Source organism: Euleptes europaea, chromosome 2 (assembly GCF_029931775.1).
Source record: "Euleptes europaea isolate rEulEur1 chromosome 2, rEulEur1.hap1, whole genome shotgun sequence".
Classification (NCBI taxonomy): domain Eukaryota; kingdom Metazoa; phylum Chordata; class Lepidosauria; order Squamata; family Sphaerodactylidae; genus Euleptes; species Euleptes europaea.
The window spans coordinates 6336799-6363217 of NC_079313.1; the positions used below are offsets into that span (position 1 = coordinate 6336799).

A 26419-nucleotide genomic window follows, 5' to 3' on the forward strand; every position below is an offset into this window, starting at 1 on the left:
GCGGAGCCTGGGGGAGGGGAGGGACTTCAATGCCATAGAGCCCAATTGCCAAAGTGGCCGTTGTCTCCAGGTGAACGGATCTCTATCGGCTGGAGATCAGCTGTAATAGCGGGAGATCTCCAGCTAGTACCTGGAGGTTGGCAACCCTAGCGGGGAGGGTCAGGTCAAGGAGGGTCAACCACTAGATAGGGGGAGCTCACAGATCTGGGGGACGGTGCGTTTGTTGACACAAATTCTATTTTCCCCATCATTTGGGTACCATTTTGGATTTTCGGCCCGGAGGCGATAAGTACTTTGTTCGGTCAGCCAGGTGTTGTCTCGGTTTTTCTGCTCAATGGCAATAAACTTGGTCAGTCCCTGGTGACCTACCTCAGGGATGAGTTGGCCAATCTGAAGGAGTCTTTGTAGATGTTAGGTCACGTTTTATGTGTGTGTTAAGTGCCGTCAAGTCGCTTCCGACTCATGGCAACCTGATTAATCAATGTCCTCCAAAACATCTTGTCCTTAACAGCCTTGCTCAGGTCTTGCAAATTGAGCGCTGTGACTTCCTTTATTGAGTCAGTCCATCTCTTGTTGGGCCTTCCTCTTTTCCTGCTGCCTTCCACTTTTCCTAGCATGATTGTCTTTTCCAGTGACTCTTGTCTTCCCATAATGTGACCAAAGGACGACAGCCTCAGTTTAGCCTCAGGTTAGTTTAGAGCAGTGGTTCCCAACCTTTTTTTGACCAGGGACCACTAGGACTTTTTTGTTCGGCGCAGGACCCCAAGGTTCAAAATAAAAATTCTGAGAATTTGAAAATAAACTTTAATCATAACTGTTAGTTAAACATTAAACTTAGAATAATATTTGAATATATATATTTTATAATAAAGAACTTTTAATTGAAAATATTAATTTATTATGGGTTTATAACTTTGTTTCGCGGACCTTAATTTAGTTCTCGCGGACCCCTGGGGGTCCACGGACCCCTGGTTGGGAACCAGTGGTTTAGAGTTTTATACCAAGCTGTAAATTGGGATTGCCTGTCTGGGATGACCTGATGCCCAAGACCAGAAGGATTCTGGGTAGAACCACCTGGTTCGGAAGGCCAACTATTCCACCTGCCACCTCAGACAATCTTAGGGTTGCCAACCTCCAGGTACTAGCTGGAGATCTCCTATTACAACTGATCTCCAGCCAGAGATCAGTTCCCCTGGAGAAAAACGGCCGCTTTGGCAATCGGACTCTATGGCATTGAAGTCCCTCCCCTCCCCAAACCCTGTCCTCCTAAGGCTCTGCCCCCAAAAAACCTCCCGCCGGTGGCGAAGAGGGACCTGGCAACCCTAGACAACCTATCCCCATTTTGCCGGGTTCCGGGTTCAAGCCCTGCGGGACCTGACGTGGGCCTTGATCGGATAATCGGGGGTTCTCAGCTCTGCCCCTCTTCCCCAGCAGGTGGTGGACAACGTGGGGAATCAAACCTCATGCCGACTGGCAGGCCTGAGGCCGGGCACCGTCTATTTTGTCCAAGTGCGCTGCAACCCGTTTGGAATCTACGGCTCCAAGAAGGCCGGGATCTGGAGCGACTGGAGCAACCCCACGGCGGCCTCCACACCTCGGAACGGTGAGTGTTTCCCGTACAATGTAGAATATAAATGTATACCATACAAAATAATATCTGCTTTAAAAGGGGATTAGGAGTGCAGGAATCTTAGGCTATAATTACTACAACACAAATGAGTGAAACATCAAAGTGTAATCAATGCATACAATAGTGGAAAGGGACAAACATACAACTATATACAATGGTATTTCAATAGTCCACAAAGGACTATTGAAGACAAGAAGATTCCAATAGTTGGTCACAAGACCTCAGCAGATGTGTAAAAGACTATTATGAAAGGAAGACGATCGTTTCATTCTTCATCAGTTCCATTCAATTCATGCAGTTCAAAAGGTATACAAGGTTCAAAAATTCATTTCTTCCCCTTAGGGATAAATCTTATAACTATATCCATTGGCAAATGTAATAGTCCATATGACTTAAAATCTATAGAGGATATAGTTGGAATAAACAGAAGTCATTGCAAACCAGAAGTCATTGCAAATGTAACAGTTCCACAAGGGATACACAAAGTGAAAGGGGATTAGACAGATGGTGACTCAAGGGAACCTCCACATTCAGAGGCAGTATATCTCTGAATCCCAGTGCCGGGAGGCAACGTCAGGGGGAATCTTCGGCCTCTATATCTTGTTTGTTTGGCCCTCTAGGGTAACTGGTTGGCCACTGTGTGAGACAGGATGCTGGACTAGAGCTGTTTAGCTTGCAAAGAAGGCAGTTAAGGGGAGACGTGTTAGAGGTCTATAAAATTATGCTTGGTATGGAGAGAGCGGACAGGGAGAAGCTTTGCTCCCTCTCTTGTAAGACCAGAACGCAGGGGGTCATCTGCTGAAGCTGGAGGGGGAGAGATTCAAAACAGATCAAAGGAAGTATTTCTTCACACAACTCATAGTTAAATTGTGGAACTCCCTGCCCCAGGATGTGGTGACGGCACCCAACTGGGAAGGCTTTCAGAGGGGAGTGGACATGTTCATGGAGGAGAGGGCTATCCATGGCTACTAGTCAAAATGGCTACTAGTCGTGATGCATCCCTATTCTCTCCAGGATCAGAGGAGCATGTTGAATATATTAGGTGCTGTGAAACACAGACGGGATAATGCTGCTGCAGTGGTCTTTCTCGGGGGCTTCCTAGAGGCCCCTGGTTGGCCATTGTGTGAACAGATTGCTGGGCATGATGGACCTGGGTCTGATCCAGCAGGGCTCTTCTGATGTTCTTAACACTTTTTTGGAGTAAATGTTCAAAAAAGTCACAAACCTGCTAAAGCAGACGTGGCCAAGACTGAGGCCAGCCAAATCGGGGAGTTTACACCGTCCGAGGACACAACCGCCGGCCGGTCGTACAGACGTCCGGCCTCAGTGAGGACCCTCAAAGGTCCGGGGCGAGGCCCACGCTCTCCGCCAGGTGCTCGGGCTCACGGTTCCCCCTTGGCGGGCTTTTCGGGCGCCCTTCCAGCTCGCTGTTCGGGGCGGCCGCCTCCCCCACCCCCCCTCCAGAAACCCGAGCAGATGTCAGCCCGGAGAAACCAGGTCCGTGCCAGAGGCAGACCTGTGGTGCCTTTGGGGAAGGAAGCGAAGAGCCCCGGGAGAAGGCTTGACCTCGCCGTATGCCCGGCACCTGGATTTCTTGCTCCGGAGCCAGGCTGAAGGTCTTATTTCCCAGCTGGGAGGGCCGGCCCCGAAAGTCACGCTAGCTTCTCCCTCCTTCCAAGACCGTGTACCGTCATCCTTTTCCTTCTGGCCTCTGGGGCATCAGATTGGGGGGTGTATGTGGGGGTGTTCTTTGCCACCTCGAGAAAAAGGAGCTCTGTGTTTCATTGAGCACAAACCGAGCACAGTTTTCATACCGGGCTGGCGATGTGACCACCATCTCTCGCGCTTCCTCAGGACGGGCCACGGGCGTCTGCGAGCCGAAGAGCGGGGAGCACAACAACACGCTGCGCCGGGAGCTGAAGCAGTTCTTCGGGTGGATGCGCAAGCACGGGAGCTCGTACGGCTGCGCCAACCTGAGCATCAAAATGTACGACCAGTGGCGCGTCTCGCTGCAAAAGTCGCACAAAACGCGGAACCAGGTAGGTAAGGAGATCCACAATTCTCCTTCTTTGCAAGGCGGGAGGGAGAATTGCGTGGCCGGTTCAGGCTTGCAAAGACCCGTGGCGATTAGGGACAAAAAGGCCTGAGATTCTTTCCCCCTCCTTGATAGATTGTTGGTATTTGGCTCTACAGCTTTGTCACAAATGACTTGTGTAACAAGTCCCGTCTGGCCACCCGCTTGAAATGGGGGTGGGCGGGGGGTAGGGTTGCCAGGTCCCTCTTCACCACTGGCAGGAAGTTTTAAGGCTGGAGTAGGGGTCACTGGGATTGTGGGGGCGGGGAGGCAGTTGTGAATTTCCTGCATTGTGCAGGGGGTTGGACTACCAGTTTGGGAAACTCCTGGAGATTTTGGGATGGAGCCTGGGAGGACAGGGACCTCAGTGGGGGTATGGTGCTGTAGAGTCCACCCTCCATAGCATCCGTTTTCTCCAGGGGAATTGATCTCTGTCATCTAGAGATGAGCTGTAATTCTGGTGCAATCACCAAGTCCCACCTGGAGGCTGGCATCACTACTTGTATTTGGGTAGGGCTGTCAATTCGGTTCGGTCCGAACTGAAAATCAACCGAATTTCCCCTGATTCGGTGATTTTCAGTTCGGACGGATCCGAACTCAAATCTGGCGGGCAACCGGGGGGGCCAAATTCAGCGAGTTCGGGAGTTCGCGAATAAATTCGGCCAATTCGGCCCCCCCTTCAGGGGAGCCCGCTGAAAGGCGCGGGCTGCCCTTTAAACTGATCTGCGCCTCCCAGCTGGGAGGCTCAGATCAGTTTAAAGGGCAGCCCGCCTCCCTTCAGCGGGCTCCCCTGAAGGGAGGCGGGCTGTCATTTAAACTCATCTGTGCCTCCCGGCCGGGAGGCACAGATGAGTTTAAATGACAGCCCGCCCCCCTTCACGGGAGCCCGCTGAAGGGAGGCGGGCTGTCATTTAAACTCATCTGTGCCTCCCGGCCGGGAGGTGCAGATGAGTTTAAATGACAGCCCGCCCCCCTTCACGGGAGCCCGCTGAAGGGGGGCGGGCTGCCCTTTAAACTCATTTGCGCCTCCCGGCTGGGAGGCACAAATGAGTTTAAAGGGCAGCCCACCCCCCTTCACGGGAGCCCGCTGAAGGGGGGCGGGCTGCCCTTTAAACTCATCTGCGCCTCCCAGCTGGGAGGCTCAGATCAGTTTAAAGGGCCCCCGCGCGCCTTCAGGGAATCCCTGAAGGCGCGCTTCGGCCGAATTTTCCCCCAAACTCCGGATCCCCCCGAATTACCGGGGATCCGAAGCGGGGGAGTTCGGACTTCGGCACGTACCGACCCCACAAGGGTCAAATTCGGCCGAATCCGAACTGTACCGAATTTTTTTTTTTTGACAGCCCTATATTTGGGTAGGGTTGCCAGGTCCCTCTTCTCCACTGATGGGAGGTTTTCGGGGCAGAGCCTGAGGAGGGCTGGGTTTGGGGAGGGACGTCAGTGCCATAGAGTCCAATTGCCAAAGCGGCCATTTTCTCCAGGGGAACTGATCTTTATCGGTTGGAGATCAATTATGATAGGAGATTTCCAGCTAGGGTTGCCAGGTCCCTCTTCGCTACCAGCGGGAGGTTTTTGGGGTGGAGCCTGAGGAGGGAGGGGTTTGGGGCGGGACTTTGATGCCATAGAGTCCAATTGCCAAAGCAGCCATTTTCTCCAGGGGAACCTATCTCTATCAGTTGTAGTAGCAGGAGATCGTAGCTGGAGGTTGGCAACCCTATATTTGGGGGTGTTGCAAAGAGAGTCAAAAACACTGAGGGCTAGTAACTCTTGCCGATTGTTTTGCAGGGCCGAGTTCTTACAAAGAAAAGAGTGAAACTTGGCCTCACATAACTATCTGCAAGTGTTACTAGCCCTCAATGTTTTTCACTCCTTTCTTTGTCAGATATTAGGTGGCAGTCCCTTGCAAGGGGTTCCAGGACTTGAACCCAGAACCTTCTGGCCTGTCATTGGGAGCCTATTCTCCAGCAGGCACAGGATTATCTCCTGTGACAGTTCAGTACGCTCACCAAAACTAGCCTTCCTGGGAAGACTGCAAGCAAGCTGTGCCGGCAGCTGTCCCCCCCAACGGGCATTTGTTTGCCACCTCTGATATACTGCCTCTGAGAATGGAGGTTCCATTGCGGCAAACAGAGCCCGTAGTCTTCCCTCTCAGAAGACTGCAAGAATCGTCTCACCAAAGATCAGTTGAGTCCAGACTACAAACTAGTAGTGGTTTTTTTGTGAGGCTCATCGTGATACGAGCCTGTCGGACTACAAAAAAATCCGGCGTCAGGAGTTAAATCGACAAGGAGGCAGCAGAAATTCTGGTGAAATAATAACACTGCGGGTTCGGACCAAGCAGCATCCCGGACTAGATGCTAAAGCTGTGGAACTCACCGGCACAGGATATAGTCACTAGATGGGTTTAGATCAGTGGTTCCCAACCTTTTTTTGACCAGGGACCACTAGGACTTTTTTGTTCGGTGCAGGGACCCCAAGGTTCAAAATAAAAATTCCGGGAATTTGAAAATAAACTTTAATCATAACTGTTAGTTAAACATTAAACTTAGAATTATATTTGAATATATAGATTTTATAATAGAGAACTTTTAGTTGAAAATATTAATTTATTATGGGTTTATAACTTTGTTTCGCGGACCTTAATTTAGTTCTCGAGGACCCCTGGGGGTCCATGGACCCCTGGTTGGGAACCAGTGGTTTAGATAGAGGCAGGGACAGCCGCTGACAACGGCAGCTCAATGGTGCCAAGCCTGGATGTTTTTGCTCGTCCTCCCAACACTCCAAGGTTAATTTTGTGCCTCTGACTTCCCTTCTCTCTCCCCAGGTCCTATCCGGCGATAAGTCGTAGCAAAGTTTGAAGGAGCAATGAGCCCAGCCAACGAGGACTCTCCAGCAGTTGTGGGGGCCAGTCTCCTTCCTGGCGGGCATGGGGGGGGGTTGCAAAGGGCTTGAGATGTCACCATCCGCTGGTGGAGGAAGCATCTTGTTTTTGTGCCCGCCGGCTCTGAAAATGAACTTGAGCTCCGACCTTCCCTTCTGGCACCGTCAAACGGCAAGGAGTGACACCCCTAATCTGCTCCTCCTTCCAAATAAATCTTTGCCCATCAACGTCTCCGGAGAAGGTTAATGGCCCCGACTCTTCCCATTTTTGCCTTCTTGGTATTGGCCACTAGAGGGTGCAGTTGCAAGGGGGGCTGATTCCCCTTCCACCAACCCCCCCCCCAAACGGGTCCAGCGTCCTAGCCGGTGAGTTCCAGAGGTTTTCGGGCCTTTGAGGCAGGCGAGAAGGAAACAGCCAAGTTATCTCCTGGCATTTCAAGAGGATTTTTCTTTTTTAAAAAAATAAAAGACAATTTTTTAAAAATCTTGTGTCGTAACTTTGTGTTTGCAGGTTTGTGAATGGCTGTGAACTGATGGTTTGTTTGTGAGGCGCGTGGTCATTTGAGCCTGCCGGCCGCCAAAAAAACCCGGCGTTAGGAGTTAAATCGACAACGCTCCCCCTTCCTCCAGAAGGGGCTGCAGAAATTGTGGTCAAGTAATAGCCCTGCTGGTTTGGATAAGCAGCATCCCGGACTAGATGCTAAACCTGTGGAACTCACCGGCACAGGATATGATCACTAGATGGGTTTAAAGGGAGGCTAGACACATTCGAGGGATGCGGAATGGTATAATATAGCCCGAGCTTGTCAGATCTCAGAAGCTAAGCAGGGTTGGTACTTGGGAGACCACCAAGGAAGACTTTGCAGAGGAAGGCAATGGCAAACCGCCTCTGATTAATCAATCTAGGGGGTTGCATTATTGGCTGCAACTTGACAGCAAGGTACTTATAAACAAATTTGTGTGTGTGTGTGTGGGGAACACCCATGACAATTAACTATCAATGGAACCTTCATGTTCAAGAGTAGTATACCTTTGAATGCTAGCTGAGGGGCACAAACATACTTTGGCCCCTAATCCCTGCCTGTGAGGCTTCACAGAACATCTATTTGACCATCAAGGGAAGCAAGGACTCGGATCCAGCAGGATTAGCCATTTTATCCAAGGATGTCCAACCAGGTGCTTCTATGAAGCCTACCTGCAGGCCATGAAAGCCACAACACACAACTCTCTGCTTGGTGTCCAAGGTAGAATGCCATTTTACATGGAGGTTCCATCCTTTTTTGAATCTGGCTGCTTCAGGCCAGTGTTCCACCGAGTCCAGCGTCCCATGTCCTGCAGTGGCCGAAGAACCCACAAGCACAGTGTGATGCTCGCCCTATTGTTCCCTCCTCCCCCTCGAAATAATGGAGGGATTCACCAGCTTGGTTCCTTTGCAGGTGTGTCGTAAGGCCTACATGTTTGTTGGGACACTTTCAAGAGTACATTGGCCCTGGTTGGGGAGATGTTGAAGAGTTTGATGAAACGTTCTAGTTTGGCAAGACGTTTTACTTCTCCTGTGAAGACAGAGGGTAGCCGTACCGGGCCGCAGTAGGACAGCTGCGTTTGAGTCCAACAGCTCCTTAGAGACCAACAAGATTTTGGGGGTACGAGCTTTCGAGAATCAACGCTCCCTTCGTCAGATACGAGTAGGAATGGAGATCTCTGAGTCTTTATATCCCAGTCAGGTGGGTGTTGTAAAGAAGGAACTCAGGAGGAGGAGGAGGGAGTTGGTTTTTCTATGCCGACTTTCTCTACCACTTAAGGAAGAATCAAACTGGCTTACAAACACCTTCCCCTCCCCACAACAGACACCCTGTGAGGTAGGTGAGGCTGAGAGAGTGTGACTAGCCCAAGGTCACCCAGCTGGCTTCATGTGTAGGAACGGGGAAACAAATCCAGTTCACCAGATTAGCCTCCGCCGCTCATGTGGAGGACTGGGGAATCAAACCCACTTCTCCAGATCAGAGTCCACTGCTCCAAACCACCGCTCTTAACCACTACACCATGCTGGCTCTCCATGCTGATCTGCAGTAGGACAGCTAGATTCAAACTCAGTAGCACCTTAGAGACCTATAAGATTTGGGGGGAAATGAGCTTTTGAGAGTCAACACTCCCTTCGTCAGATACGAGTAGGAATGGAGATCTCTGAGTCTTTATATCCCAGTCAGAAGGTGGGAGGGGTGTTGTAAAGAAGGAACTCAGGATGCAAAGATACAATCCATACTTTACAACAACCCTCTTGCCTTCTGACTGGGATATAAAGACGCAGAGATCTCCATTCCTACTCGTATCTGACGAAGGGAGAGTTGACTCTCGAAAGCTCATATCCCCGCAGAATCATGTTGGCCTCTAAGGTGTTACTGGACTCGAATGTGACTTCCCCGGTGGTTTGTGACCTGTCCTTCTGGGGACAGTGGATGGGCTACTCCATCTCAATAGAGAAATAAATAGTGCCCCCCCCGTTCACCCCCTCCTCTCTCCTACGGAACTGATTTCCTCTAACCTTTTACCCTTTTGCACCACGTTTCGAGTGGGAGAGCCGATGGGTAGCGATCATCTACCCCTGCATGTAGAATTAACAGTTCTTTTTGGCGAGAAGCTGAATCCACAACCTGGGGTTCGGATATGGTGCTCTGACAAAGTTGTTAAAAGAACTCGCTGGGATATTAATAAATCCAACCAGGCCTATAGTATCTTCTACTCAAACCCACCAAACTGACAGAAGTTTGGAGAAAATTGATTTCCCTTGAAAAGAAAGAAAGAAATTCATAAAAAGAAACTGATTTATTGAAGGAGGAACGGCCAAAAAATACTCCCGTCGGCTGGAAAGATAAAGCGCAGCTCCAAACCCCCCCCCACCCTCCCTCCAGTTTGGACCCGGTGCAGAGAGGAAAGAAGGCAGGTCTACTCTGGAGGTGGTTGGCATGGGTGGTTTCTGTAAGAGAAAGGGCCCTCGCAGTGTCTGGCCGGGCCCTCGCCACCCTCAGTGGCATCAGTCCTGCGGGCGAATCGGCTCGATCAAAGGTCGGTACAAAAGGGTAGGCGGGGGCACGGAGCATTCGGGCCTTGGCAGAGCCTCAACCCCCCCTCTACACGCAAACATCCCTCCCCCCGGCTCCGCCGCGGCCGATCCCTCGGGACGTCCCGTCAACCGTTCTCCTCCGAATCGTACTTGAAGTCCTGGAGAATTTCGCTGATTGCCTCGATGGTTTGAATTAGCCTGCGTGAGCCGGATGGAAACGATAAATAAAGCCGCATATGGAGGCGATTAGTTGCACTCAGGACTCACCCCCCCCGCCCCGCCCGTCCCACCACCCTCGCAGCCCTGACGCTTGTTTATGAAACGCTACAAGAGGCAAGCTGAGCGAGGGGGTAATGGTGGGCAGAGGGGGGGGGGAGCTGACAAATTAAATAACCAACGATGTTGAAGGGTCTGGGAAATGAAGAAGGTGAGGCAGCCTGAAGAAGAAGAAAGAAGAAGGAAGAAGAAAGAAGGAAGAAGAAGGAAGAAGAAGAAGGAAGAAGAAAGAAGGAAGAAGAAGGAAAAAGAAGGAAGAAGAAAGAAGAAGGAAGAAGAAAGAAGAAGACAAAAGAAGAAGGAAGAAGGAAGAAGAAGACGAAAGAAGAAGGAAGAAGAAAGACGAGGAAGAGGAGGAGTTGGTTTTTATATGGCGGCTTTCTCTACCATTTAAGAATCAAACCGGCTTACAATCACCTTCCCTTCCCCTCCCCAACAAAAACCCTATGAGTTAGGTGGGGCTGAGAGAGTTCGGAGAGAACTGTGACTAGGCCACGGTCCCCCAGCTGGCTTCATGTGGAGGAGTGGGGAAACCAACCCGGTTCTCCAGATTTGCGTCCGCCGCTCATGTGGAGGACTGGGGAATCGAACCCGGTTCTCCAGATCAGAGTCCACCGCTCTTAACCACTACACCACACCCTTCTTCTTCTTTTTTTAAAAGATATTTTATTAATACACCACACCCTTCTTAAGGCCTCCGAAAGGCTGAGGGAATCCTTTCCCTACCTCCTTGCCACAAACCGGTACCCCTAAATAATATGTGTATGGGGGAGCTCTGGTTTGGTGGCAGGAGGGGGCTGTTTCTCGTTTACGTGACCCCCAAATTCCCAGCAAGCAGCCCTGTTACTCAGAGAGCTTTCCAAAAATGGCCCTCGGTGCTACGCAATGTGGGAAATTCAGCGAGGCCGCCAAAGAGGATTATAGGAGGCTCGGTTTCCATGCCGTCTTCCCTCCCCGAAAAGTTCACAGCTGCCTTATGGGGCCAAAAGAGGAATAGCAAAATTGTACCCCCACTTCCCAAAAGAGGAATAGCAAAATTGTTCCCCCACTTCCCCCCCCCCCACAGGAATGAGAGTCAAGGACCAGGAGTCAGCAGAAAATCGGCATAAGGGGATGATTTAAAAATGGCCCCCACCTCAAAACAGGGGACTCCATTTTTGAAACATCACATATGAAAAAGTTCATATTCGGTCACCCTTCCTTCCTATATCGATCTTCCCATCATTCTCTCCCCCCCCTCCATTATTATACTAAGCCTGTGGGCGTCTTGTGGTGGTAAGTTCCACACGTCCCTCGGGCATAGTGTGAAAAAGTACTTGCCATTTCACACCCTGCAGTTTACACCCCCAAGTATGCTTGCAGATCACGTCCCCCCCACCAGACTGCCCAGCGGAGGCCTGGTCTTCTCCGGGAGCGATCCTATTGACTAGGGCTGCCAACCTCCAGGTACTGGAAGGATAAATAGGCACCACTGTACCAGTATCCCAAAGATTAGAATGGTCAACAATTCCCCATTTTGGAATTTGTGCCGTGAAGACTATGTAGCCAAATAATAAATATCTGAAGGACTGATGAAGAATTTTTCAACCAAGAATTTGAAACAGCCGTATCCTCCTTGTGAAATTTGGCATCATTTTGTGCAAGTTGTGAACTACATTGTCTACAATGGTGAAAGTACTCTTACAGAGACTTCTGAGATATCCATACAACCTAGGTTGACAGGCTGGCTGTACCTTGTTGTTCTTTAATGGATTGTGGACATTTATATGTCACACATATTTTTGTTGTGTCAATTTCGTAGCTTTCAAGATAAATTTTGTTGCACTTTGTTAACAATTTTCGCTCTTGTACTAACCTCCAGGTACTAGCTGGAGATCTCCTGCTATTACAACTGATCTCCAGCCGACAGAGATCAGTTCACCTGGAGAAAATGGCCGCTTTGGCAATTGGACTCTATGGCATTAAAGTCCCTCCCCTCCCCAAACCCCACCCTCCTCAGGCTCTGCCCAAAAAACCTCCCGCTGGTGGCAAAGAGGGACCTGGCAACTCTACTTTTGACTGATTTTCCAATGGGTCTCTCTATTCCTACAGAATATGCAGGCCCTCTCTGGGGGTGCAGCCCACTTACCCAAGGGCCCCCGGATCAGGGCTGTCTACCCCCCCTACTGGCAGGTAACCTTTTCAAAGTATGACCCCCCACCCCATGCAATGGGACTGAAGGGGTGGAAAGGCCCAGAAACCCGCAGGGCACGGCTTTGCTTACTTCTGTTTCAGCTCCCGCACCTCTCGCTCGTGGGTGTCTGTGCCAGGATGGTCTTGCGCGTTTTGCTTGGCAAGCTGCAGTTCCGCTGTCTGGGAAGGGAAAAGGAGCGCATGAGGGGCCATGGGAGGGAACAGAGGGACATGTTCACACCCCCACCTCCAAAGGGAGCAACAGCGTGGGGAAATAAACCCAGGCTCTGTGCCCCGTATGGTAAATTCCGCCGCTACCAAAATCAAGCCTGTGGGATTACAAATGTATAATTAAAGCGCAAATTAAAAAGCACCCGCTGGTTTTCTTTTGAGCTAGCTTCCATTCTCGAAAGTACTTCCATATCAAACCAAACGCGGAAATTTAAAAGACTGGGACGTGGCATGTTTTGATGTCTCCGATCCCAAACAGTAAATGGAATCATAAGAACATGGTTGCACCCACCACCCTATGCCAGAATGCTAAAGGTGCCCACATAAGAACAGAAGAAAAGCCCTGCTGGATCAGATCAAGGCCCATCAAGTCCACCAGTCTGTTCACACAGCGGCCTACTAGGTGCCTCCAGGAAGCCCACAAACAGACAACTGCAGCAGCATTTATCCTGCCTGCGTTCCACAGCACCTAATAAAATGGGCATGCTCTTCTGATGCTGGAGAGAATAGGTATGCATCATGACTAGTACCCATTTGGATTAGTAGCCATGGATAGCCCCATACTCCATAAGAACAACCCTCCTGGATCAGCCCATCAAGTCCAGCAGCCTGTTCACACAGTGGCCAACCAGGTGCCTCTAGGAAGCCCACAAATAAGGCGACTGCAGCAGCATTTATCCTGCCTGTGTTCCACAGCACCTAATATATTCAGCATGCTCCTCTGATCCTGGAGAGAATAGGTAGGCATCATGACTAGCATCCATATTGACCAGTTGCCATGGATAGCCCTTTCCTCCATGAATATGTTCACTCCTTTCTTAAAGCCTTCCAAGTTGGCAGCCATCACCACATCCTGGGGCTGGGAGTTCCACAATAGAGCGGCGAACCCTAATCTGGAGAACCGCGTTTGTTTCCCCACTCCTCCACACGAAGCCAGCTGGGTGACCTCGGGCTAGGCACAGTTCTCTTTGAACTCTCTCAGCCCCACCTCCCTCACTAGGATCCTGCTGTGGGTGTGTATGGGGGGTGGGGAGGTGATTCTAAGCCGCTTTGAGATGCCTTAGGGTAGAAAAGAAGTGGGGTATAAAAACCAACTCTTCTTCTTCTCTTCTTCTTCTAAGGCTACCAGGGTCGTCTCTGTTTCATAGCCTGGCCTGAAACCAAACTGAAAAGAGTCCAGAGTACATGACTTATCCAAAAACACCTGGAGATGGTCGGTTATGGCCCTCTCAATCACTTTTCCCAGGAAGGGCAGATTAGAGAATGGGAGAAATTTGGCCACATCGTTTTTCTGTACGGATGGTTTTTGCTTTTTTAAAAAGTAGCAGACAGACTCTTCTTTGAGTGACTTTGATTTCCCACTCCTCCATGTGACGCCTGCTGGGTGACCTTGGGCCAGTCACAGCTCTCTCTGAACTCTCTCAGCCCCACCTACCTCACAGGGTGTCTGTGGAGGGGAGGGGAAGGAGATTGTGAACCGGTTTGATTCTCCTAAAAAGGTAGAGAAAATCGGCATATAAAAACCAACTCTTTTTTCTTCTTCCTCTCCAAAAAGCATTCCCTCACATGAGAAGTCAGGAGGGCAAAACAGGAATCAAACTGGTTTGCATTTGCAGCAGGAGGAAAAGGATCACATAGCAAATCCCCTGTTCCTCCTTTCCCCCCCTCACCAGCTCGAGTTTCTCCTTCTCCTTCTCTTGGATGCGTCTCAAGTGTTGGGCGAGGTCTGGCCGCCCGTGGGGACCCTCCAGCTGTCCTTTGATCTCCAGGATTTCCCGCGAGATCCCGCTGAAGGCCTGCGTGATCTCGTGCACCAGCTGACGGTAGCGGACGAAGTCGTAAGAAGGGCCGCTTCTCAGGTACGCTCGGTGGCCTCTGTGGACAGAAAAGGAGGAAGAGGAAGAAGAAGAGTTGGTTTTTATATGCCGACTTTCTCTACCACTTAAGGAAGAATCAAACCGGATTACAATCACCTTCCCTTCCCCACAATGGACGCCCTGTGAGGTAGGTGGGGCTGAGAGAGCTCTAAAAGAGCTGTGACTAGCCCAAGGTCACCCAGCTGGCTTCACGTGTAGGAGTGTGGAAACCAACCTGGTTCACCAGATTAGCGTCCACTACTCATGTGGAGAAGTGGGGAATCAAACCCGGTTCTGCAGATCAGAGAAAGGGGAGCGAAACTGTCACCCTCCCCGTCTGGGGGAACGTGGCAAAAACCACTGATAATGGTCCTTTGATAACAGAATCATAGAATTATTGAGTTGGAAGGGTACCATAGAGGCCATCTAGTCCAACCCCCTGCTCAATGCAGGATCAGCCTAGAGCATCCCTGACAAGGGCTTGTCCAGACTCTGCTTAAAGACACGAGAGAGGGAGAGCTCACCACCTCCCTAGGTAGCCGATCCCACTATCGAACAACTCTTACTGTAAATCCCCCCCTAATATCTAGCCGGTACCTTTCCACCCACAATTTAAACCCATTATTGCGAGTCCTATCCTCTGCTGCCAACATGAACAGATCAGGGCAGCGGCCAAGAGTTCCAAAGGTCAATTATGGGCCAAATTAACAGAATTCCTACACGGAAAAGATATGGAAGAATTCAAAAATACATGGATGAAGGCCATCACATATTGGGATAAACTGGCAAAAATGGATATTACTAATTTAGTTAGTGAATTATAGAAATTAGTTTTTACTTTTTATATATATATTATTGTTAATAGAGTAATTTTTAAACTGTTTAGACACTTCTCCGGAAGTCTGGTGATGGGTCACTTTTTTATGGTGGGTGGAGGGTCAAAAGGGTATTTTGAAATCTATAATCTTGTAATGTAGATCATATTAAGCAGATTATATAATTGATACTCTTTTGTAATTTTTGTTATTTTTCTTTTTATTATTGTAATTGTTTGATTTGTTTTTTGTTGAGTTATGCTATAAAAATAAAAAAATATATAAAATAAAAAACAAAGGTCAATTATGACTTGTGAGGACAGCGGGGGTCAGACTGGATAGCCTTTCCGGTTCCCCTCCCGGCACACAAATACCAGCCAAAATGAGCAGGAAGCAGGCTCATAAATAACGGGCGCTGACAGCCGGAGAGTCCAATTAAACCTGCCAGGCTGCTCATTAGGCAGGTCGAAGGAAGCCTCCCCGCTCCGTGACCCCGGACAAGATCTTCCTGGGCCGCCCTTTTGAGCGGCGTTATTAAATTAGCAACACTTCCCCTCTTGAAGACGGGGTTGCCCGGGGAGGGGGCTGTCACCCACCTCCCCTGCGGTGCAAAAAACCCGAGTAAATTATCCACACGCCCCCCCCCCCGCCCGCGCCCGCTTTGCAAATAGAAGACAGGTGTCTGGGGTAGAGCGCTCCTTTTTCTGCTCATCTGGAGTTCATCAAGCACCCGGAGAGAAGGCCCTGGGTGGGGAGGAGAAAGAAACTTACAGCTGGGCCCCTCTCCCAGCAGGATGGAGTGGCCCAGGAATAAAAAGGGCGTTGGTGCGTACCAAGGGGCAAGCCCCGACTCGGGATCCACCCTGGGGCATCTTACGGGTACGCTGCGGAGTAACCGCCGGTAACCTCTGGATAGGATCTTCCTGTTTTGGCAAAACGGGGGAGAAAGCGCCAAAGCAGGACCACGGCTGAATATTGAGAACACAAAAGGAATGACTTACCGCAGCGAGATTAGTTAAGGGGAAACAACTTGGAAACAGGAAGGAACCCCAGAATTGGAAAAAACGGCAAGATAAAATGGCAGAATACGCAGGGATGGCGAAATTATCCAATCTGGCGAAAGGCAGAACGATGGATGAATTCCAGAAGAAATGGGAGTTTTATTTTGACTACATAAAGTAGAAATCGTAACTCAGTAAAGAAGGGTGGAGGCATATTAATAGATAAAAGAATAGTAACATAAAGGCGGTAGATTTATTGTGTACATGAAATAGTCTCGCTTAGAGCAGCAGATGAAGAATAAAACTAAAGTATAGAATGGGAAATATGAAGTGTATTAAGTACTGTATTGACAGACAGCTTGAAGAGCAGTGGAAATATTGATAAAGGACTTAGATAGATTATTAATTAAATAAATATCCAGTAGGATATGAACAATTAACTCAAAACCAACTTCCTGGAAGACCGATTATACTGCATGCATGAGAACGACTGAGCCTGTTATGTGTGTGTTTTTTTTTTAATCTAATAAAAATATTTTTTAAAAGAAGACAAAAGTAATGACTACAGGAGAATTACTCAACTTTAAGCTTGACAATGAGGAAATTGAAATGGTTCAAGACTTTCTATTCCTTGGCTCCATCCTCAACCGAAAGGGAGAGTGCAGCCAAGAAACCAGAAGGAGGTTGAGACTGGGAAGGGCAGCCACGAAGGAGCTAGAAAAGATTCTTGAGCGTCAGGATGTGTCACTGGCCAACAAGATCAAGTTGATTCATGCCATCGTGTTCCCTGTTACTATGTATGGGTGTGAAAGCTGGACAATGAAGAAAGCTGATAGGAAGAAAGCAGATTCCTTGGAAATGTGGTGTGGGAGGAGAGGGTTATGGATACCGTGGACTGGCCAAAAAACAAATCAGTGGGTTCTAGATCAAATCAAGCCTGAACTGACCCTAGAAGCTAAAAGGACAAAACGGAGGCTGTCGTATTTTGGTCGCATCATGAGATGACAAGAGTCACTGGAAAAGACCGTCATGCTAGGAAAAGTTGAAGGCAGCAGGAAAAGAGGAAGACCCAACAAGAGATGGATGGACTCAATAAAGGAAGCCAGGAGTCCCTCAATTTGCAAGACCTGAGCAAGGCTGTCAAAAATAGGACATTTTGGAGGACTTTGATCCATAGGGTCGCCACGAGTGGGAAGCGACTTGACGGCACTTGCACACATTTTGGCAAAGGCAAGTTCAACTTTAACGCCTTTATCTAGAACAGGGGTCCCCAACCTTTTTGAGCCTGGGGGCACCTTTGGAGTTCTGATACAGTTTGGTTGGCCCAGCCCCAAAACGGCTGCCGCGGCTTAACTTTCAGTCGCACCATGAAGATCTTTGTGTCGCGGGGGTGGCAGCTATCGCCAAAGCAACATTTTTTTAAAAACCTGCACAGCCAATCAAATCTCCAAGGGCCAATCAAAACCCCCCACTTGGCCCACCCACTTTCTATAAACACCTGGCAGGCACTAGGAAAGGGGCCCGCAGGAGCCATGACACCAACATGTGCCATCTTGGGGACCCTGATCAAAACCACTTTTATCCCCCTTCCAAGGAGCACAGGATAGGGTGCATCAATTGTGTCCTTGCAGCACCCCTTGGGGTAGGTCGGGGTGAGTGTGTACCCCCAAGTCAACCCGGGCACCCCATGGCAGACCCCCCCAAATCCCCGCTCTGATTCTGCCGCTTCCTTGCTGTTATCAACCCCCTCCGCACCATTTCTGACTTCTCACACTGAGTTGTTTGTGCTGAAATGCATGCATTTTCCCCCAGTGCTCTGTATGCATACTGCACAATAGGGTTGCCAGATCCCTCTTTGCCACCGGCAGGAGTTTTTTTGGGCGGAGCCTGAAGAGGGTGGGGTTTGGGGAGGGGACTTCAATGCCATCGTGTCCATTTTCTCCAGGCGAATTGATCCCTATCAACTGGAGATCGGTTGTAATAGCAGATCTCCAGCTAGTACCTGGAGGTTGGCAACCCTACTGTACAAATGATACATGCATAGACGTGGTCTAAATTGTGTATAATAGTGTACATAACACAAACCATTCTGCAAATCTGAAGAGTAAAAAGCAGAGAACAGAAACCGGGTTCAAAACATAAATGGAGAGAGGAAGAGAGAGAGAGAGAGGGAGGGAGGGAGGGAGAGATCATTTGTTTATCTCACTCCTGTGTGGATTAAAATTATTCCTGTTTCTCCTTAAATATGAGAAATGCACAAGGAACTCGGGATGAGGGTTTTGATATGGTCCTCTTCTCCCATTTCTAATGAAGAAAGGCAGTCCTGGATGAACTGAAGCATTCCCAGATGGAGTAAAGTTAGTTCCAACTTAGGTCTGAATGAGCTAACACAGTACCGGATGTATTAAGAGCAGCTCTCAGTTAAGGCCAAATGTATATAGTTAAGTTCTGAGCTACCCCTGGATGAATTAAGACAGTCCTGGATGTATTAAACTTCGTTCTGAGTTAGTTCCAGATGTATTAAGGCAGTCCTGGATGTAATAGGGTTAGATCTGAGTTAATAATACATTAATTAAGATGGTCCCAGATACAGTAGGGCCAGTTCTTCGTTAGTCCCAGATATCTGAAGACAGTCCTGGATTAATAAGGTTAGCTCCCAGTTGGTTTAGATGCATTAAGACAATTCCGGATACAGTAGGGCTAATTCTGCAATAGTCCCAGATGTATTCAGACAATCCCAGATGGATTAGGGTTAATTCTGAGTTAACAACACGTGAATTAAGACAGTTCCAGATGTGTTAAGCTTAATTTTCAGTTGCTCCCGAATATGTTAAAACTAATTCCAAGTTAGTCCCAGATGTATTAAGACAGGCCTAGATGTATGAATGTCAGTTCTGGTTTTGGCCCTAGTGTTTTAATAGGATCGCCAGCTCCGGGTTGGGAAACAGCTGGAGATTTTGGGGGTGGAGCCTGAGGAGGGCGGGGTTTGGGGAGGGACTTCAATGCCATAGAGTCCAATTGCCAGAGCGGTCATTTTCTCCAGGCGAACAGATCTCTATTGGTGGGAGATCAGTTGTAATAGTGGGAGATCTCCAGCTAGCACCTGGAGGTTGGCAACCCTATGTATTAAGAGAATTCCAGATGTATTAAAGATAGCTGTGAGCTAGTTCTAGATGTATGAACTCTAAGTCAGCTGCAAGTGCAGTATCAAATCAAATCAAATTTATTAATACGGTCAATTGACCAATCACATGCCAACACATCAACATTTCCAGGCTTGATAGTTTTGTTCCGCAGAATCACAGACTGCCCGTACAAAAAAAGGTGCAAGATCAATAAAAACAATTCCTGGTTAAAATTATCACCTTAAAATTGCCAAAATTGTAAAAGCTGCAAATGCAGTAAGACAGACCCAGAAGTATTAAGGTAAGTTCTGGATTAGTCCCGGATATATTAAAACAGCCCCGGCGGAATTAAGGTCAGTTCTAAGTTATTCCCAGGTAAATTTCACAAAACCTGGATCCAGAAAGGCAGAGCGGAGGAGGGCTGCGGGGAAGACCCCTCCCATGATGGATACTCACTCCTCAAAGAGGCGGTAGGCTTCCACGCGTTCACTCTGCAGGCTGTAGAAGCGACGGACCAAGGCCGGCACGTCACCCTCCGCCTGTGAAAACAGAAGAAGAAGAGTTGGTTCTTGTATGCCAACTTTCTCTGCCACTTAAGGAAGAATCCAATCGGTTTACAATCTCCTTCCCTTCCTCTCCCCACAACAGAGGTAGGTGGGGCTGAGAGAGCTCTAAGAGTTGTGACTAGCCCAAGGTCACCCAGCTGGATTCATGTGTCGGTTCAGTGCCATCGAGTCACTTCCGACTCATGGCGACCCTATGAATCAATGTCCTCCAAAGGTCCTATCTTTAACAGCCTTGATCTGGTCTAGAAAATTGAGGGCTGTGGCTTCCTTGATGGAGTCCATCCATCTCTTGTTGGGTCTTCCTCTTTTCCTGCTGCCCTCTTCATGTGGAGGAGTGGGGAAGCAAACCCAGTTCTCCAGATTAGAGTCTGCCGCTCATGTGGAGGAGTAGAAAAGCAAGCCCAGTTCTCCAGGTTAGACTCCGCCGCTCATGTGGAGGAGTGGGGAACCAAACCCGGTTCTCCAGGTTAGAGTCCGCTGCTCCAGACCACTGCTCTTAACCACTACACCACGCTGGGAACGAGACACAAATACAGAGCACAGGCAGCATTGATCTTCGCCGCTCTCCCCCAGCCAGCAGAATTCAGGATGCAAAATTTGCTGGACCATTTAGCCTTTCTAAATTGGGGATAACTTCTGCCCTGACACCGAAGACAAGCCAAACAGCTTCAGGTTCTCTGCATGGCGTTAAGCTCCCATTTAGAAACTGGTCTCTGTGTTAAACCCAGAGTTGGCTTTTCTTGCAAGAAAAGAAAGGGTTGGAAGCAGTATGTGTTCAGCTACTCTGCCTTTTAGCTGAAATACAGAGGAAGGGGCCCTTTTTGAACCACACAAAAAGTGGTCCACAGAGCATCACGGGACCTGTGTGGACAAAACCCACTGGATGGTGGATGCAGCGAGGCGAGGATTCAAATCAAATTTATTTAATACAGTCCGAGACCAATAAAATAGAATCAGTACGATGACTGGGGAAGGCACTGGCAAACCACCCCGCAAACAAAGTCTGCCTAGAAAACGTCGGGATGTGACGTCACCCCATGGGTCAGGAATGACCCGGTGCTTGCACAGGGGACCTTTACCTTTACCTTTACCTACAATAATTCAAGCTTCCAGAATATCAATTAACTCATACTAATTTTTTTTAAAATTGTAGAATCACAGAATTATGTGATATCTTATAAAACTTATAGCTAAAAAGCCTATATATGGCTCACCCAAGTTTCCTAATCTTGTAGGCTAAACGTTACTGTTAAAAAGCCTATATATGGCGTACCCAAGATTTCCTAATCTTATAGGCTGTCCAACCAAATTTGGCAACCTTACAAGAGATCTCTCGATCCTTATCAGCTAACGTTAGTGAGAGGAGAGTCTTTCTATTTTTACCGGGATGGCGGGAAATAGTGAGGCGAGGAATCGGGAAAAGATTGAGCAGAAAAGCAGCTAGGATCCAACCCAGGCGAACCTCCCGCCTCCAGGGCAGTCTACCTCCATTTGCCAGGGAGGGGAGGCGAACAGCGAGACACGGCCCTCCCCATTTTCACACCCGGTTGGGGAGCTTTCTAGAAGCGTTTGCTGGAAACACAGTCAAGGAAGAGAAGGACCTTTGGTCTTTAAAGCTCTTCGGCAATTTTTGTTCATTTTTCTGGGAAAGGGAACGCATTCTTCTCCGTGACCAAAACCTGGCTATTTTTTTGGTCCGTTCCAAAGTGCCTTTTCGAAAGAACAGCTCAAAAGTTTTGGAAACGTTCCTATGCAATTGCTCAACAATTGGAGTGGATGTATTTTTCCAATGCCTCATTTCAATATATTTATATATATATACACACACACGGATAAAACTTTGAAAGCGGGTTCAAAGCACCTCCAGTTGGCAAGCCCACAATCCCCTTCTACGCCCCCCCAACACCCCAGCTCTGTCTGGAATGGACGGCGTCCGCTTTGGCTTCCTTTCCGGCGGGTTTCCTTGCCAAGATCCGATTTCTCTCACACTCCATAAGAAATTTCCACGGGGGCCTTTGAAGACTCGCTTCGCCTGGAACCGCAGCCCCTTTTTGGCAGCATCGCAGGAGCGGCGTGCCGGCTGCGGGCTCGGCTCGGGCCAACTTTGCGCGGCTCGAGCCGGGGCAGGGACGCCGGCGAAAGGCAGAAGACACGAACACGGCAGCTGGGTCTTCTAGCTTGGCAGCTCGGGCCCCAAAACGCCACTCCCTGTTGGCGAACACGCCCCCCCTGCTTAGGCTGCTGCAAACCTCCTTGGTTTGCAAAGGGCTCAATCCCCCCCCCCCAACTTTGCCCTTTGGTGGAGGAACTCTGCCTATTAATCTCCACCATTATGTCAAACCTTTGACCTTGCCAAGGATTGCATCTTTTCCAAAACGCCTGCCACGCACACGGCGCTTTCCCTTTCCAAATCCGGGGGATAAAGCCCCCCTAGTGCAGGGGAGGGAAAGAAAGCCCACCGCTGTAACAGCAACTAGAACTAAACCCTAGCCGGGGGGGGGGGGTAGGCGGTTGGCTCCCCCCTTTCCTATATTTCACCCAATTAAACTGACAATTTCCATGTGGTCTTTTTTGATCCTCCCTTTCTTTATGGCAAAGATCCCACCCACCACCCGCTGGCATTTTGCACGAATGCAGGGTTGGAAGGCAAGGCATTTAATTGCAAGCTGCAAAAGAAGAGGAGGAGTTGGTTTTTATATGCCGACTTTCTCTACCACGTAAGGGAGACTCAAACCGGCTTACGATCACCTTCCCTTCCCCTCCCCACAACAGACACCCTGTAAGGTCGGTGGGCCGGAGAGAGCTCTAAGAGAGCTGTGACTAGACCAGGTCACCCAGCTGGCTTTGTGCGGAGGAGTGGGGAAACACATCCCAAGTTCACCAGGTTGGCCGCTCACGTGGAGGAGAGGGGAATCCAACCCGGTTCTCCAGATCAGACTCCACCCCTCCAAACCACCGCTCTTAACCACCACACCATGCTGGAGTTGACAGAGGGGGCTCATAACATTGAGCAGCGTGGAGTAGCGGTGAAGAGCAGTGGACTCTAATCTGAAGAACTGGGTTGGTTTCCCCACTCCTCCACGCGAAGCCAGCTGGGTGACTTTGGGCTAGTCACAGCTCTCTTCGAGCCCTCTCAGCCCCACCTACCTCATAAGGTGTCTGTTGTGGCGAGAGGAAGAAGAAGAGTTAGTTTTTATGTGCCAACTTTGGGGGTTACCGCATTATGTACTCCCAGCGACGTATTAAGCGTTTGAAAATGGAGTAAAAAACATCGCTTTAAAAGGGTTTTTGGATGCCATGGCTAAAAAATGGTTGGAGAACGCCTTCACAGCTAAAAGGGGCCAAACAAAGTGCGAACAGTATTTTTTATAACAGTTTCAAACTCTTAATACATCGGTGGGAATACATAATGCGGTAACCCCCTTTCTCTACCACTTAAGGGAGAATCAAATCGGCTTACAACCGCCTTCCCCTCCCCACAACAGACACCCTTGTGAGGTAGGTGGGGCTGAGAGAGCGTGACTGGCCCAAGGTCACCCAGCTGGCTTTGTGTGGAGGAACGGGCAAACAAATCCAGTTCACCAGATTAGCCTCCGCCGCTCATATGGAGGAGTGGGGAATCGAACCCGGTTCTCCCGATCACACTCCACCGCTCCAAACCTCTGCTCTTAACAACTACGCCACGCTGGCGCTACATCTCACTGGAAGGGAAGGAGATTGTAAGCCAGTTTGATTCTCCTTAAAAGGTAAATAGGTATATAAAAACCAGCTTTTCTTCTTCTCCCTTCAGGGCTATTGGAAAGGTCAGTCCACATAAGGAGAGCAGCCGTATCATAATAGCTAAGGCGGCGTACCCACATACGCTTCCCGGGGGTTGGGGGGGGTAAGTCCCAAAGACTAAAGTCTGCAACTGAGCAACCTTATGCATGTTTTGGGGGGAATTATTCCCGAGTAAGCATGCACGGGACAGCAGAGTCAAGGCTTTGAGACAAGAAGTCCCCTGTTGGATGCTGAGTCCTGCTACAAAAAACTCCAGCGCTGGCTTTATCGGCAGGCCATTCTGCCCCATCTGAGTAGCGGGGTAATGACACCGGCCTACCTTACAGGCCTGGTTTTTTGTTTTTAAATCAGACTGCATTTTTATCCTGCCTTTGTTCTGCTGCTGGATTCTAGACCTGAGCCAGAACTGGATTTATTTATTTATTTTTAACTTTTAGCAAAGCTGGGCTTTACAGCCTATAGTTAGGGTTGCCAGGTCCCTTTTCGCCACCGGCAGGATATTTTGGGGGCGCAGCCTGAGGAGGGCGGGGTTTGAGGAGGGGAGTGCCCTAGAGTCCAATGGCCAAAGCAGCCATTTTCTCCAGGGGAGCTGATCTCTATCGGCTGGAGATCAGCTGTAATAGCAGGAGATCTCCAGCTAGTACCTGGAGGTTGGCAACCCTACCTATAGTGTTGTTAATCAATTGCACTCCCAGAAAACCATGATGGGCAGTGCACTGCTCCGCTTCCTCACCTCGGCCAGGCTTTTTAGAGATTATTATTATTAAAATGCTACTAATAAAAATTGATAATTAATAATTAAAGCATAATTAAAGCATAATGTCAACAATAACGATATCGTGACATTCCTTTGCAAAAGCATCTCTAGGCTCAGGCTCCCTCTAGCGGCCACTGCGCGCTTTGCAACGCGCCGAACAAAAAAGGGCTCCGCGAAACAGGCCCTTTGAAAACGGTCGGCTGCTTTAATTGCTAATTTTGCAATCTCACTCCCGCCGCCAGTCCATGCAAGGAGAGGCTGGGCAGGAGAACAAGCCCAGCACGCCCACCTCCCCGGTACTTTCCTTGTCGACAGGCTCTCCCCACCTGGCTCACCATTGCTCAAGAATCTCCTCTGCAAAGACCACCCTTTCGCTTCCTGCTGCAAAAAAACTCTGCTCCGGCCCCGGGTTGCGCTTGCGCCGCTGGAGCGGGGCCCTCTGCTGCCTCCTGCAGGAAGGACGCGGGCATTGCATAAGAACGTAAGAAAGGCCATGCTGGATCGGACCCAGGCCCATCAAGTCCAGCAGTCTCTTCCCACAGTGGCCAACCAGGGGCCTCCAGGAAGCCCCCAAACAAGATTACTGCAGCAGCAGCATTGTCCTGCTTGCTTTCCACAGCACCTAAGATAATAGGCCTGCTCCTCTGATCCTGGAGAGAATAGGTGTGCATCATGGCTAGTATCCATTTTGACTAGCAGCCATTGATAGCCCCATCCTCCATAAGACCCTAAGGAAAATCAGACCCGGTGCCCAACCAGTGGCCTCTAGGAAGCCCACAAACAAGAAGACTGCAGTAGCATTATCCTGCCTTTGTTCCAGTATATTAGGCATGCTTCTCTGATCCTGGAGAGAATAGGCGTTCATCATGGCTAGTATCCATTTTGACTAGTAGCCATGGATAGCCCTGTCCTCCACGAACATGTCCACATCTCCTCTTAAAGCCTTCCAAGTTGGCAACCATCACATCCTGGGGCAAGGAGTTCCACAATTTAACTATTGCAGAAACACACACAAATACACACCTCCCCCTTCAATGTGTCATATTTTTGTTTCCATTGAATGCCATCTCTTTAATAATGATACACTAAAATATATTGTGGGGATCATTACAACACGCCTGTAAGGTGGGGCAGGTCTTTGCCAAATAACAAATGGGGAGGGGCTGAGGCTCAGTGGTGGAGCATCTGCTTGGCATGCAGAAGGTCCCAGGTTCAGTCCCTGGCATCTCCAGTTAAAGGGACCAGGCAAGCAGGTGATGGGAAAGACCCCCGCCTGAGACATTGGAGAGCCGCTGCCGGTCTGAGTAGACAATACTGACTTTGATGGACCGAGGGTCTTATTCTGTATAAGGCAGCTTCATGTGCAACAGAGAGCCAGTGGGTTTGGGTTAAGAGGGTGGGACTGGGGACTCCCAGGTTCAAGTCCACACATACCATGACATTTGCTAGGCCACTCACAGAGAGCCAGTGTGGTGTAGTGGTTAAGAGCAGTGGACTCTAATCTGGAGAACCGGGTTTGAGTCTCCACTCCTCCACATGAACGGTGGACTCTGAACCGGGTGGTTTCCCTCACTCCTACACATGAAGTCAGCTGGGTGACCTTAGGCTAGTCACAGCTCCCTTAAGAGCTCTCTCAGCCCCACCTCCCTCAAAGGTGCCTGTTGTGGAGACCAGAAGGAAAGGGGATTGTAAGCCGATTCGATTCTTCCTTAAGGGGTAGAGTAAGTCGGCATATAAAAACCAACTCTTCCTCATTCTGTCTCACAGGGTTACTGTGGGGATAAAACAGTAGGGATTTTGGCTGTTTGCAGGTTGGCACCAGCAGAAGACCCTGCGGGCATGAATGACGCTCTTGCGGCAGGAGAGGCGGTCCTGCAAAGAAGTGGGACCTAGGCCATGAAGAGCTTTGTATGTGATAGCCAGTACCTTAAACTGAGCCTGGCAATAAATGGGCAGGCAATGGAGTGTCTGCAGAATGGGAATATCACCTCCATGGCAACTACAGGAATAGAGAGCTTCAGCCCAGGAGACCTTTCATATCATATAGCTAGTTCTTTTATCTGCGCCGAATCCCTTTCCTTCTTCCTTCAATGCTGCTATCACGTTTTCTACCTGGGAGATCCAGGTTTAAATCTCCACTCCGCCATGAGAGCTCATTTGGGGAGAGTGGCTGGTTGGTCTACCCCCCACCTCTGTTC

General features: G+C 49.4%; 2 protein-coding genes across 2 annotated transcripts in view; one reads left to right on the forward strand and one right to left on the reverse strand.

Moving 5' to 3' along the window:
• Window positions 1–6599, forward strand: part of CRLF1 (cytokine receptor like factor 1) — a 33398-nt gene extending 26799 nt beyond the window's left edge. Inside the window, exons 6-8 of the mRNA XM_056844531.1 lie at window positions 1435–1603; window positions 3485–3669; window positions 6526–6599. Coding sequence (XP_056700509.1) covers window positions 1435–1603; window positions 3485–3669; window positions 6526–6549 — 378 coding nt within the window. The 3' untranslated portion in view covers window positions 6550–6599. The remainder of the gene's footprint in view (window positions 1–1434; window positions 1604–3484; window positions 3670–6525) is intronic.
• A 3122-nt stretch (window positions 6600–9721) lies between these two features.
• On the reverse strand, window positions 9722–25663 carry REX1BD (required for excision 1-B domain containing). Its single transcript, XM_056867670.1, has 7 exons — window positions 25656–25663; window positions 24557–24670; window positions 21652–21892; window positions 19575–19657; window positions 13992–14196; window positions 12182–12270; window positions 9722–9840 (listed from the first exon to the last, which is right to left on the reverse strand). Exons 1-7 carry the CDS (start codon window positions 25661–25663, stop codon window positions 9768–9770), a joined length of 813 nt encoding a protein of 270 aa, XP_056723648.1. The 3' UTR covers window positions 9722–9767.
• Between the last annotated feature and the right edge of the window lie 756 nt (window positions 25664–26419).

Excerpts from the sequence above, each read along its gene's own strand:
- REX1BD (XM_056867670.1), bottom strand. Across the intron at positions 14,197-19,574 it reads GCCTACCGCCTCTTTGAGGA|AGGCCACCGAGCGTACCTGA; the intron begins GTGAGTATCCAT and ends TTCTGTCCACAG. Across the intron at positions 12,271-13,991 it reads AGAAGGAGAAACTCGAGCTG|ACAGCGGAACTGCAGCTTGC; the intron begins GTGAGGGGGGGA and ends TTCCCTTCCCAG.